We start from the raw sequence: 13,450 nt of genomic DNA on the forward strand, positions 1-13,450 counted from the left end.
AACAACTTAAGAACGTTGGTGGATTGTGTGGGAGTCTAGCCAATAAAGAGATAAGTTCTCTTATATTTGAATCATGTTCATGAATTTTCATGTTATTATTAATTCATTCTATTGGGATGTTGAATCATGTTTGATTGATGTTTCTCTTCAAGAGTCTTGAACTATTATGCTCCAAGCTTCAGAGGGAGCTTGGAAATAGACATGACAGCCTATACAAGCTTTCAGCTCATTCCTTCACTTGAGAAGATGGTTGAAGGTATGTCATTTCATAATGACTGTGCTATGGGTCCTTTTCGTAGAAAGTGAAAGTAAGGGAAAAGAAAAAATAAATTAACATTTCTCATTTATGAAAACTTATGATGATTGCTTCCCTTAGTGGATTCTTATATTATGTAATCTTCATAAGATCTGGTTGTCACAACTTTATAATAAGGATTCTTATAAGCTTAGGCCTTTGTAAGTATGATGTTGATCCTATCGAATTAATGTTGAAATGCTAACTCTAGTTTACATATGATTTCTAACTAGAAAGAGTTAGTTCCAAAATTTGGAATAAAACTAGGCCTAATGCATTACTCTCTAGAGTTAGAAATATGACAAGGATCCAATAAATTGATATCTTGAATAATGGATTGCAGTGTTTTTACAGCTAACTCTGATTGTGCAGATCCATCGAAGTATAGACAGCTAATTGGATCCTTGATGTATCTAGTTAACACTAGACCAGAAATTTGTTATGCAGTGAGTGCCCTCAGCCAATTCATGAACAAACTGAAGTATGTTCATCTTGTTGCAGCCAAGCATATTCTGAGATATTTGCGAGGCACAGTTGGCTACGGGTTGAAGTATCCAATCAACATTGTCATCACCTTGGAAGGCTACTCTGATTCTAATTGGGCAGGAAGTGTAATCGATAGGGAGAGTACTTTAGGAATTTGTTTCAGTTTGGGTCATGTTGTTATATCCTGGACCAGCAAGAAACAGTTGTTAGTTGCATTAAATACTACAGAAGCTAAGTTGTGGCTTCGCAAGCTTCTTGTTGGGTTGTTCGGACAACCTTGGGAGCTCACTGTCATTCATTGTGACAATCAGAGTTGTATTAAGATGTCTGCTAATCCTGTGTCTCATGACAGATAAAACATGTGAAAACTCATTATCACTATATTCGTGATATGGTATAGAGAGGTGTCATTCAGCTGAAATATGTCAGCACTGATGAACAGATTGCAGATGTTCTCACCAAGCCTCTAGCTCGTGTGAAGTTTGAATACTTCATAGAGAGACTTGGAGTTGTTGAGAACACAGCTTTGGCTGAGAGGGAGTCTCAATCTCAGTGATGCACTAAGTTGCATCTTCCACCTTCTGCAGGCAATGCAAGGTGGAGTCACCCTCTACGGGCAATGCAAGGTGACATTGGATCCTTCTCAAGGAGAAGTTGAGCTGAAAGACCTCTTCCACCCTTTGCAGGCAATGCAAGGTGGATCCATCCTATGCGGGTATGCATGATGGGTATCATGGAAAGAGTCCATGATGTATATTGAATTCATCCTCTACGAGCATGCATGGTGAATATCATGGAAGGAATCCATGATGTACCTTGGAACCATCCTCTGTGGGAATGCATGATGGATATCATGGAAAGAGTCCATAAAGCATGGTCACGTTGTAACTTGATTATTCAAGGGATCCTCCCTAACTAAGAGGGAGTGTTGAAATATAGCTAGGTCAAATCCCTAGCGTAATTAATTTTAATGTGGCCCTTGGCCTGAAAATTAATTGTATCGATATAATTGATTAATGTTTAGGGTTGAGCTTCAATTTGGATAGCGTGTAATTGGGTTGGGCCCAAATAGATATCAATGTAACTTGTGAATGTTAAGGGCGGGCCCTATTTGGGCGCTCAACTTATGTAACTTATAATGGTTATGGGGCAAGACCTATTCATTGTGTAACTTGTAATTCAATAGGTCGGGACCTATTGAATATGTAACTTGTAACTTGGGGTAGGTTCTATGTAATTTGGCACCAAGGCAGACCTAGGCATAAGAGTTAAAGGCATGTATATAAAGGAAGTGACTTGAGGTCACAAGACACACATTCAACGAATATCCTCTATCTTCATCAAGTAGCGAATTGTCACATGTAATCAGCGAATTATCTTCAGTGATCAGCAAATCTCATTTAAAAGACAACGACCATATCTAAAGGATAGTGAATCAGTATTAGAGGTCAGCGAACTCCTTCCAGCTGTGAGCGAACTACTAGTCAGGGATCTGCCCTTGTGTTCCGATCTGCAAGCGAAGTAGAGTTACAGCCCAGCGAACCCTATCAAGACTGAGTGAACATCTTGCAAGGCTGAGTTAACTTCATACAAAGACAGCAAACTCAAATTTGGGCTAACAAATTGAGCTACAGGGATTTGATTCTTCAAATTGTTATATCTCAGATAAGTTGTGCTTGTGCCCTAGAAGGCTATATTGTAAATCTGCCCTGTGGTTAATATAATACAATCTGAAATAGTTGTTGGGTTTTTCACCTCCAAGAGGGAGGTTTTCCCAAGGTACATGTGTGTTATGTGTATGATTTACTTTGCATTCTGATTTTATGTTCTATACTGCTAATCTGATTGCTAAAACTAACATAATTATCCTAATTTCATATTAATGCAAATTTTACTTATTGAAAAATAAGTTGCATTGTTAAAGCTCAATTGCTTTAATGAAAGACTAAAGAAACAAACAACTAAGCAGAATAGGGTCAATTAAAATGGGATTAGGACAGTCAAGGGGCAGAGCCCCCACCACCAAACCCAAATTAAGGCCTTTGATGCAAATGCCATGGCATACTCATCTAAAAGAGCTAATTACATTTTTAACTCCTAAATCCGCAAAGCAGACCATATCTCTTTGCCCATTTTAAGCTGGTTTTTAGAAGAGATAACTTATACACCAGAGCATTACCAAATGGCAAATGTACTGAGCTTTGCTAAAAGTAAAAAATCATAATTTATTTGATTTACAGCGAACACGCAAACATTGGTAGAAAATTCAAACCTGAAGTCATTAGTTTTTAAATTCGAACTTGAAAGGCATTGATTCTTATATCTAGTTGAAATTAAAGGTTTAAATACAGAGGAACAGCTTTGTAATAAACAGCATGGGGGGCAAAGGCGAGGGCTGTAGTATAAAGAAGTGGCATATCATCTTTCTTTTTATTTATTTTCTTCACCGTTTTCATTTCACCTGCTTCCCAAGAAATAGTAATGGCTAATGAGGATTTAGAAACTCACAAACATAAGAAATCTACAAAGCATAACTACAAAAAGGGCATGGAGATATCCTGTCATTTCCAGGGCAGTTGAAGAGCATCTGGACATCCACCAGCTGTCCAGAGACTGTAAGGCATCACCACACGCACCTTGCAGAGCAGAATGCCCCCTGCATTACAGGACCATCCTGGAGATGAACTCCCTTGCAAGTGGTGTCCATAAGGATGGTGGAGGGGTGTTGCAACCCCATCCTGCTGTCCCCAAGACCTCCCTGGTCTGGATGCAGCCAGATTTACCCAGGATTGCATTCCTGGGGGACACTAGTTTTGGACAGGAGGAAATTTATAAAAATTACTGCAAACTACATGCGAATCAAATAACACAACTACTCACCTGGAATGTTTTTATGTTATTATATATATTATTGTCAGATATTCAATATTATAAGCCTCAATTATTTCAAAAATACAACGATCATATCTACAGATTAGGAAAACAATCCTTCCAATTCACAGATTGTTTTCCAAAAAGACAATTACAACGTAAACTTCAACTACTTCACAATTACAATGATGCTACAGATTAGAAAAATAAGCCCCTCAACTGACAAATCACTTCCAAGAGGTTAGAGTGCAGTCCAGCAATGTTGATAGTGTACAAGAGTTTTGCAATTGTCTTCCAAACCCTTTCATTCCAGCCAAATTTATCACTGGGATGGATGATTAAGGTTAAAAATATTTTGAAATGACAAGAAAAAATTCACTTTAGCCTTAACTTGATTTTCCTCCAATTGATCAGGGTAGTTAAGAGTCTTGAAATGCAAGAAATGTTGCAATCCCTCAACAATGATCAACGTTACCGTCGGTGCAGGTAATTGAGGTTATGATTATTTGGAAATAGGTACTCCCGTCCATTTTGAAATGGATTCACAAATCTCTCCTCGAGGTGGGTCAGGCGTGACATTTGGTGTGCTTGACCATTTTGGACTAAATTTGGAAATCTCGATTCAGAAGGTATCATAGGTGGCAATTTGTGAATTATACCATTTTGAAATGGGTCCACAAATCTTGCTTCAAGAAGGGTCAAGTGTGACTTTTGGCAGTCCAAAAGCCTTGCTTCAAGAGGATCCAAGTGTGGCAGCTCATGTGGCAGACCATGCCCCAGCCCAAATCTTGGAACATGCCCCTGACCATGCCAGAATCCTTGCCGCGAATCTGGCAATGGAGGATGTCTTAGCCATGGCTGTGACTCTTGCCATTGACTAGACCTTGGTCCCCATGCTTGTTCTTTCAAGTGACCGTATCCAGACATCGAATCAGCTACAAATCCAGGTACATGATGCACTGCATTTCCATCCCTCTGTTCATCTTCAGCGAATCGCATCTTCTTTTGATCAACCTTATCTCCAAAGGGCATGCTCCTCTTTCCCTTGTGCTGGTGTTTTGCCTCATATGACTTATCTAAAGCTTTTCCAAAGAGAAATTCTTTTAAATCAGATGCCTCTGAGTGACCTTTTAAATGCTGATGGAGATGAGAGAGGGTTTGCCTTATGCAGTTATAGATTGTTTCACATTCCTCCTTCTTCACTGACCTTGCAGCATTCTGATTGCGATCTGTAAAATCTTCAACCTGTAGTTACCATCAGTCCATAAGCATTCAAAACAAATATTCAGGACAGTCCTTTTGTAATTCAAGTTCTTACACAGACAGAAAATATGGCATTTATTTTTTCTGGCAGTTGTACTAATAGAATGACTTTGCAAAAGCATGGAATGTAACATTCATAAGAAAAAAACCTCTAGCATGTAGATATTTTAATAAACTGACGAGCAATGATATTTATAGCCACTAGATAAAACACCAAAAAGTGGGAAACATACACTTATACAGCTAATTTTATTCTCCAGCTTTTTGAAAATCCAATTCCCTACATAAGTGCTAGCACACAGCCCTTCCTGCCAAAGAGATTCAACCGCCAATAGCTGCAACGAATGTTAACTGAGAATTAAAAGAGGTTTTTCATGCACAAGTCTCTTAAATCTATAAAATGAGTAACCATCTCAAAAAAGTTAAGAAGTAAATTTAAGAGGTCAATGGATACAACACCCTGTACAAATGTCCCTGAGAAGTAGTTTTATGAAATGAAAATGAGTGAGGAAAACATTCATGTAAATACTCCCTGCCCAAAATCATTTCTTTAACAAAACTGTCAAAAAGTTTGCTTATTAGCATAGTATAAAGTATAAACAGAGTGTTGGAAGAAATGAAAACATGTATTGTTAGCAAAAATTTAAGAACATATTCAAGGCACAGATCCACCATCTGAGTCAGAACATAGATTTCAAAAATTGCGTATACTCATAGGTGCTAGATATGAAAGATCTGATTGCATTTTCCAAATGTAAAGGTGTGAAATGCAAGACATAATTGTTCGTTATGAAAAACTACACACATTCAGAAATGCAACAGTGGCATGACTCAAAAATGGCCATGCACATTGAATTTGGAAAATGCTTCAGAAAGTCGGGTGAAAGTGGGAGAAGGGAGATGTATGTGTCATTACAGATCCATAGCCAGAAGTATGATTGCTTCTAAAAACTACTTTAACATTCCACCACAGAATCCCATTCATTCAAAATGCTTAGCTCTAATGATGGACCCTAAATTTCGTCAATTCACTAAAGATAATGCCGAGTGTCCAAAAATGGTGCTGCGAAGTTTGGGATGCTAGCTTATGGATGTAACTGGTGAGACACAAATTTTAATACTTTAACTTCCCACCCCAGAATCTCACTGATTCAAAACCCTTGCTCTCATGATGCACCCCAAACCTCACCAATTTACAAAAGATAATGCCAAGTGTACAAAAATAGTGCTGCCAAGTTTTGGATGCTAGCTTAAGAATGGAATTGGTGAGACAGGACTTTTATGTTCTGGTTATTTCTATGATTTGTTCCAATAAAGCTAAATATCACTATAAGAGGGCACATCAATTACACCATCCATCACCATTCTATAAACACAAACAAATTAATTTTGCAATACCCAAAACAAACTCGGAGTAAAACAAAGAACAGAACTTTAACATTCAGCTAAAGAGAAAAACAGACACAAAGGGGTGCCCCACATTGGAGAACATTATTGTAACATTATCGCCCTTGATAATGTAATTTATGCTATATACTTGTGGAATAGGTGGATAGTAGTGACATTTAGCAAAAAGATCGTAAGTAATGAAAATAAATCTCCAGAAATTTAAGAAGTTCTTGAATAGTAAAATGGAGATAAAAAATCTAGAGTGATACAAACCAAGGACATTTCTAGCGCAAAGAACTAAATAGTTGTAAAGTGTAAAGCATACCTTGTACAAGAGAGAGATGAACAACTCAGGTATAGACTCTTTATTATGAATACCAAAATTAATGTATTGCAGGACTCTTTTCTCCACCACTGAAATGTCAGCTTCGTCTGCACAAAATTATAAAACTTCATAAACTAGAATTACTTTCTTAGACATAAATGCTATGACTTCTTGCAGTGACTATAGATAGAATTTCAAAACAAAAGACAATATGATGGTTTGTCTTGCATGCCAAAAAGAGAATAGAATAAGCAGAAGCATAAACAAAGTGGCTTGTGATGTAACCGCATAACTAAGAAACAATCATTATGTTTTTATTACATTAGGCTATATACCTGCAGCTTGCTAGAGTCAAGGCAAAGAATTGTAACATGCAGGTTCTACCGTATTTGCTAAACCATTTGAACTCAGTGTGGCCTTAGGATTTCATAGATGAACAAGGAAGCATCTCAGTAACGGAAAAGAAGAGGAAATCAAAACTTGTCTAATCATATTTAATGCTATGCTTATTATGCAAATACTAATGATCAATCAAGTGGGTGGCTGATGACCAAGGGGGTGGCATATCCCTCTAATGGGATCTCTGTACACATTTTTTAACTTTACCCAACTCCCTCACTCTTAATAAGTGAAAAATGGTTGAATAATATTTGTTGAAAAATGGTGGAATCATATGTTTATTGTGAAGCCATTTATCATCAATAAAGTGGCTAGTTGATGTCTAGGCAGAGGGCATATCTGTATGATGGTATTTCATTAATCATTCCACATAAATTATCAATCCTTTTTTACATCCCTCCTTTCTCAGTGCTCAACTTTCCTCCTTCCTTCCCTCCCTCTCTTTAAATTGAATGAAAAATCAAAATGGTGTGTTCAACATCCAGAAGGCACTTTCTTAATAGCTGCAGAGATCCAATTAATTTCTATAAAACGAGGAAGGTGTCACATCTCTGGACCTTCACAAACACTCTACGCTCACCATAAATCCCAAAACATTTCCAATCGGCATACCTGCTAGATTTAGACATAACTTTGAAACTCTGCCATAAAAATAGGCAAAGAAAATTGTTTCAGAAATGTTGTTGCAGCTTGAAAAGATTGACAGAGGGGCATCTTTCTTTCACATCTTCAGAGGGTGATTCCCCAAGTAAAGTAATTGCACATTCTGTCAACTTTACTGATGACTCAACAGCAAGACTAAAAAATGAACTTTCAAGTCTGATGCAAATATGTTCTGTACTTCAATTTACATGATCTGTTCTATTCATAGGATTTTGTTGTCGTCTAATCATTCTCATACATGGTAACTCTGTCATTTCTTCAACTGCCACTTCATGTCATTCATCCCACACAAACCAGCATAGGTACCTTAACAACTTTATAAAAACGACTCTTCCATGACTCCATCTATACTTTATATTTTCTAACTATTGTCAAAACCACTACTTTCCAACAGATTTCCATTTGATATAAGTGGTATAAAACATAAGGCATTCAACAACAATACAATACCTTTGAGAAGTACTACATTTTAGCCTTTTGAAAGGCTACATATAATATGTAGAGCTTCGCTCTCCATTCACCCTTTTAAGATGCCATTTTAATCAACATTCTATTTCCTTTCCCTGTTTTCTCTAGCCAGCCATTTTATTCTCTTTTGGCTTAGGTATTGGTCAGTTGCAAGATTATACATGATTTTCACACATTATATCTCAATATTTTGTAAAAATTGTGGGACATTCAGGTGACTCCTTAAGATTTCCTTGCACATGGCATCAGCAGCAGGTTCGCAGCGGTGGTCATCTCAAATATCAACAGCCAGCACAATAGTTAGAGTGTGTCAGTCTGACACCTCCTGTTGCCACATTGGTTAGTATTTGACACATCAGCTTGAGTGGGCCCCATAGCAATGAAGTTCACAAGGGAAAGCTTCTGATGCTGCAAACCATCAATCTCACCTGAAGGATCAAATAGCTAGCACAATGTTTTGAAGTTGGGAATCTAACAACTCGAGAACATTGCACTGTTGGACGAAAACCAGTGAGTCAGAAAAGCAAGTGGGCCCAATTCCATTGATATCTTTTTGCAGATATAGAGAAATAAAGCAAGAGAACCTATACTATATTCACCTTTGACACTTCTTAAAAATATAGTCAGTCTAGTAGATTTTTCCATTTGCACCATTGGTCAGAGATGACAAGAGCAGGTCCTCATTTTGATAACAGCTGAGAAATACAAGTTCGAGTTCCACCATCACATAATCATCCATCATCTCCGAGATCAACAATGTGTGCAGTGTTTCGAAGTTGTCACTATGGCAACTTGAGAACGTTGCACTATTGATATAAAATGAACACATCAACTAGTGGTGGAACCCATTTTGGAAACAAAATCCATATAGGATATGATACAATGACAAGTACACATGGCACCTCAGCAAGATATTAGCAGTGCTTTTTGTTGCACTATTGCCAGAGCATAAATGTGATATTCGACAAATGGACTCCTCAGATTTGTTCACTATGGTTCAGAAGGAACTCATCCAACAATTGCAGTAAAGAGATCTTGAAGGACATTTATGCCAGGTATTTCATCAAAAATTGTCATTTACAGGGACAATTTAAAGCTCAGTCACATGGATTCCTAGAATGCAATCTCCAAATTTTGAATTATTAGTGCTTTTTTGCTCATGAGGAATGATATAGATATCTATGAAATGTTCATTGAAAGGGACTTTTATGGGGAGGAGGAGAAAAGGAAAGAATTTTTGATACTCAAGCCTTGAAGGCAAGAGATCGTATTTCATTATATTCAATGAATTAAACCAAAATATGACTATGCAACTCTTATCTTTCATACTTTGTGTAATAGAAATTGATATATTAATTGTTTCACCTTCTTGTGCCCATCTGTGAATTTTCCCTCTACCATTTTATCATTATTCAATAGCTATGTTGTTCTAAGCCTTCTATAATTTGCAAATGCAATTGCCATCAAGCATATTTGTGCCTTGTGACGTTTTCACACATCGCCCCATTGAAAATGGGGACCCCCTAGTTTTTGCTTTTTAGGGTTGTGTCTTAGCATCTTAGGGTTTGTATCGGGTCTCTAGCCTCTACAAATGAGTCAAGTTTTTCAAAATTTGGAGGAGTCATCGAAATCAATGAGGAAAAGTGGTCGAATGAACGTTCTAATGTCACAAATGTGCTCAGATAGGTTGAAGGAGTAAAATCGCAATTTCCCAAGGTCAATTCTGACAACTTGCTTTTTTTAGGAAATTTTGCTTTTTGCTTTTTTCTAAAGTTAGAAAGTTTTCTAAAGTTAGAAAGTTGGAACCTTCTCTTTCAGTCTGCTTTTTTCTAAAAATAGAAAGTTGCTTTCTCTCTTTTTTGAGGTCTTGGATTGTTTCAGGTTCAAGAATAGTGTCAAGTCAAAAGAATTCATCCAAAATACACCAAGTATGAAATAACTTTCGAATCCAGAGGATGATTTCTTAAAATCTGATTGAAGATCACAAGAAAATGACTAAGTCTGGAACCTTGATTGAAAAAAAAAATCCTAAATTCCTTGGAAAAATTCCTAAATAGTAAATTCCTTAGAAAAATTCCTTGTTTCCTTGGAATTATTCCTTGTTTCCATGGCAAACTTCCTTAAGCATAAGCAAAGTTTGCCCAAGGCAAGTGGAAAACTTCCCAATCCTATCATGAAGTCCGCTCTAGGAGCGAGTATGAAAATGATCAAGTATTGAGAAAAGGTTGAAAATTTTGGTTTAAGTATAAAAAATCCCTAATCCAACGTCAAGGTCTGCCCATGCCATGGTCAAAACTTCCTTGGCTAGCATCAAAGTCCGCCTAGGCAAAAAAGTTTTCCAAACAAAAAATAATTTCAAAAATAAAAGCTAAGTACAAAACAATTCGCTCAACAAGGAAAGATGAAAGTAAAAAAGAAAGCACAATTTGTCTAAGTGTTGGATCAGATGAAAAAAAAAAGGAAATAAAGAAAAACAGTTTCTAGAAGGAAGCAAAGAGGAAAAATTGCCATGAGTTTTAAATTAAAAAAAACAATAAAACACAAGGTTCGATTTGGAAGCCAAAACTGGACTACATACATTGCCATTAAAATTCATTAAAACAAAAAAACAATGCAAGGCAAGGGTTAAGTTTCCTATAAGACATTAGTCTTGGCAATTCACTATTCACAATTTTCCTTCTATCCTCAAGAAGTTCGAATTTTTCTTGGCATCTTTCCAAAGTTCTAGGCAAATTAGAAGTGTAATTGCAGGTTCACAGCGAGTTCTAAGGGAGAATTCAAGGCATTCAAAGACTTATTAGCAGCATTCTCTAAGATTTTTCTCCATTTCTTGCAGGTTTGAAGCACTTCCAAGGCAAAATTCTGAGATTTTGCGCTCCAAAATTCCTTCTTTCTTTCTAAATGCTCATTATCAGACCAATGCAGGGTTTTCTTGCATCAAATTTTCGAGTTTCATCCATGGAGCAGGGCTGCCTTTTGTGTCTCAGAGGTAGATACCCTTAAAATCAGACTTAGTTTCATAATTTTTAGGGCTTTCAAAGTCTAATTTCAAGTTCTAGAATCTTTCTTAAAGTTTGATCAGACTAAATTCCATGATTTTCTGAGGCTGACTTTGATTTCTAGAATGTTCATAGGGTCTGATTTTGATCTGATCTTCACTTCTAAAAGTTGAAATCAGACTAAATTTCATAATTGCAAAAATTTTCTGAGTCTGATTTTAAGTTTCCCAACTATCTCCAGGTCTGATTTTCAATTCTAAGTTCATTATCAGTCATGAATTTCAAAATTCCTAGTTATTCTAACTCTGATTTTTTGTTCCTCAGACCATACTCAGTCTGATTTTCAAAGTTTAATCAGAAAATCACAGTTATTGTTTGAAATTTGTCATGCAACATCATGCCTATTTCCCTAACTTAGGAATTTTTTCATATTTTTCAACTAGCTGAAGTCAACTCGGGAAGGGATTCCAAAAAAAAGTGAAGATGACAAAAGAAAACCAGTTGGAAAGATGATGGAAGGACAGCATTCACGCTTCAAGATGGAATCCAAGGATGAGTAGAACAAAGACGAAAGACTTACACTTCATCAAGACATTCAAGAAGATTAATGTCATCCAAGGATGAAAGGCTCTACATCTACCTTAGGTTTCTTTTGAAAAATCCATAACCAAAAGATTCCACACCAAGGAGCGATAAGTTCAAGACGCAATAAGAATGAAGAAGATGTTCTAATCATCTTAAATTTCCTTCGGATCAAAAGATATTGCCTCAGGCATCAACACTTCTTCATGATAAGGAATCAAATCTGCAAGGCTAGTTGAGGTGGCAACCCAGTCATCAATCAACCAATCCTAAGGTTCCAAGTCAAACATGTCCAAGTGCAACAAACCAGACTCAACAAGTGGCTCCTATTTTCTCATTGGTTATCCGAAGTGTTGTAATTTTCTCATTGGCCAAAAGGAGTTTTTTGCAGTTAACCCTAATTAGGGTTTTATCTATTTATCTTGGTCGTTGATCTTAGATCAATCTAGGCCATTGCTTTGTAATAGGGTGCCTATATAAACCCTCCTCTCATTTGTAAAGAGAGAGATTTCTGAGAAATTGTTGTAGTGATACTTCTTCAATGCTAAGACATAATTCATTGTTCAATTGTTGGTGAATCTTGTCTACTTTTGCAAGTTAGCATGGTTTCTTGGCTCTCCATAGAATAGATTTCATTTCAAGTTGTTAGATTGAATGAAAGATTTGATGGAATCGCTCAATGTGGAATAATGTGTTCATATTTTTTATGATTGCATGATTTTCAGTTATCGTGCAAAGTTAGCCTGAACCAGAAACATAAACTTAACTTCTATCGCTTTATTCATTGTTCAAAATTTTGGTGACTATGAGTGATAAAAATCTTGTGAATTCCTTAGAAGATTGCACCGTTCTTGTGTAGTTGTTGAATTTGGCGAAGCAAGGATTGGTTTTGGATTCCACTTTTGCAATTTCCGTCTCTAGAGTTCATAGGATTAGATTAGGATTAGAACTATCTTTCTAAAACCTCATCCCTTTTGCCTTTTTTTCCAAGTCATAGTAAAAGTAGGATAGAAAATAGCTAATTGCAAAATCTTTCCAAAAAGGAATAAACTTACAAGCATCAACAATCAGCAAAATCCTTTTATTGATTCACTCCTCGAACAATTATGTAAATCCCCCTTGAGATTACCAACGAATCATAACGAACCTATTGAAAATTGTAGCTAGCTCGGATACTTGACTATTGAATTTTAATGTTGTCAATGACAATTAAAATTTCTATGTATTATCTCTCATGCAATCCGAACCACTTAGGGCTATGCCCAAACACATGTAACGTGAAGGCAAATGATGTAACTTAGCGTTGGGATCAAATACATGTAACTTGTAATTATCTCTTGCTATGGATAGGACAAGACCTATGTATAATGTAACTTGCGGATAGGACAACACCCATGTATAATGTAACTTGTGGATAGGACAAGACCTATATATATAAATGTAACTTGTAAATGATTATTGGTCTGACCCCATATTGGGCGCCAACCTTAGATTATCATGAAATCATTTAGCAAGGCCGACCTAAGGCTTCTAGGTTAGTTGGTCACATATATATACAAAGTAATTTACAAACATCAGATATACATTTTGGAAAATACATTCCTAACTGTCATAAGCGAATTACTTCAGCGATCAGCATATTATGATCAGAGATCAGCAAACATCATCTAAAGGCAGCGATCATCATTGAGTGCACACCGAACACTATTA

At 36.6% G+C, this 13,450-nt stretch overlaps 2 protein-coding genes across 4 annotated transcripts in view; one reads left to right on the top strand and one right to left on the bottom strand.

Annotated features, from left to right (window-relative positions):
• Positions 1–201: 201 nt before the first annotated feature.
• On the top strand, positions 202–1,137 carry LOC131857520 (secreted RxLR effector protein 161-like). Its single transcript, XM_059210182.1, has 2 exons — positions 202–256; positions 743–1,137. The coding sequence occupies exons 1-2, from the start codon at positions 202–204 to the stop codon at positions 1,135–1,137; spliced, it is 450 nt and encodes a 149-aa protein (XP_059066165.1).
• A 2,508-nt stretch (positions 1,138–3,645) lies between these two features.
• Positions 3,646–13,450, bottom strand: part of LOC131046359 (protein HESO1) — a 208,327-nt gene continuing 198,522 nt past the window's right edge. For all 3 annotated transcript variants that reach the window (XM_057980088.2, XM_057980089.2, XM_057980090.2), the window contains 3 exons: positions 6,630–6,736; positions 5,149–5,250; positions 3,646–4,897 (listed from right to left, as the gene is read on the bottom strand). In XM_057980088.2, the coding sequence (XP_057836071.2) occupies positions 4,124–4,897; positions 5,149–5,250; positions 6,630–6,736 (983 nt within the window). In that variant the 3' untranslated portion in view covers positions 3,646–4,123. The remainder of the gene's footprint in view (positions 4,898–5,148; positions 5,251–6,629; positions 6,737–13,450) is intronic.

The sequence above is a fragment of the Cryptomeria japonica genome, chromosome 8, assembly GCF_030272615.1.
Source record: "Cryptomeria japonica chromosome 8, Sugi_1.0, whole genome shotgun sequence".
NCBI classification, from domain to species: domain Eukaryota; kingdom Viridiplantae; phylum Streptophyta; class Pinopsida; order Cupressales; family Cupressaceae; genus Cryptomeria; species Cryptomeria japonica.

Excerpts from the sequence above, each read along its gene's own strand:
- LOC131857520 (XM_059210182.1), top strand. The coding sequence starts at position 202 with ATGACAGCCTATACAAGCTTTCAGCTCATTCCTTCACTTGAGAAGATG. Across the intron at positions 257-742 it reads ACTTGAGAAGATGGTTGAAG|TGAGTGCCCTCAGCCAATTC; the intron begins GTATGTCATTTC and ends TTTGTTATGCAG.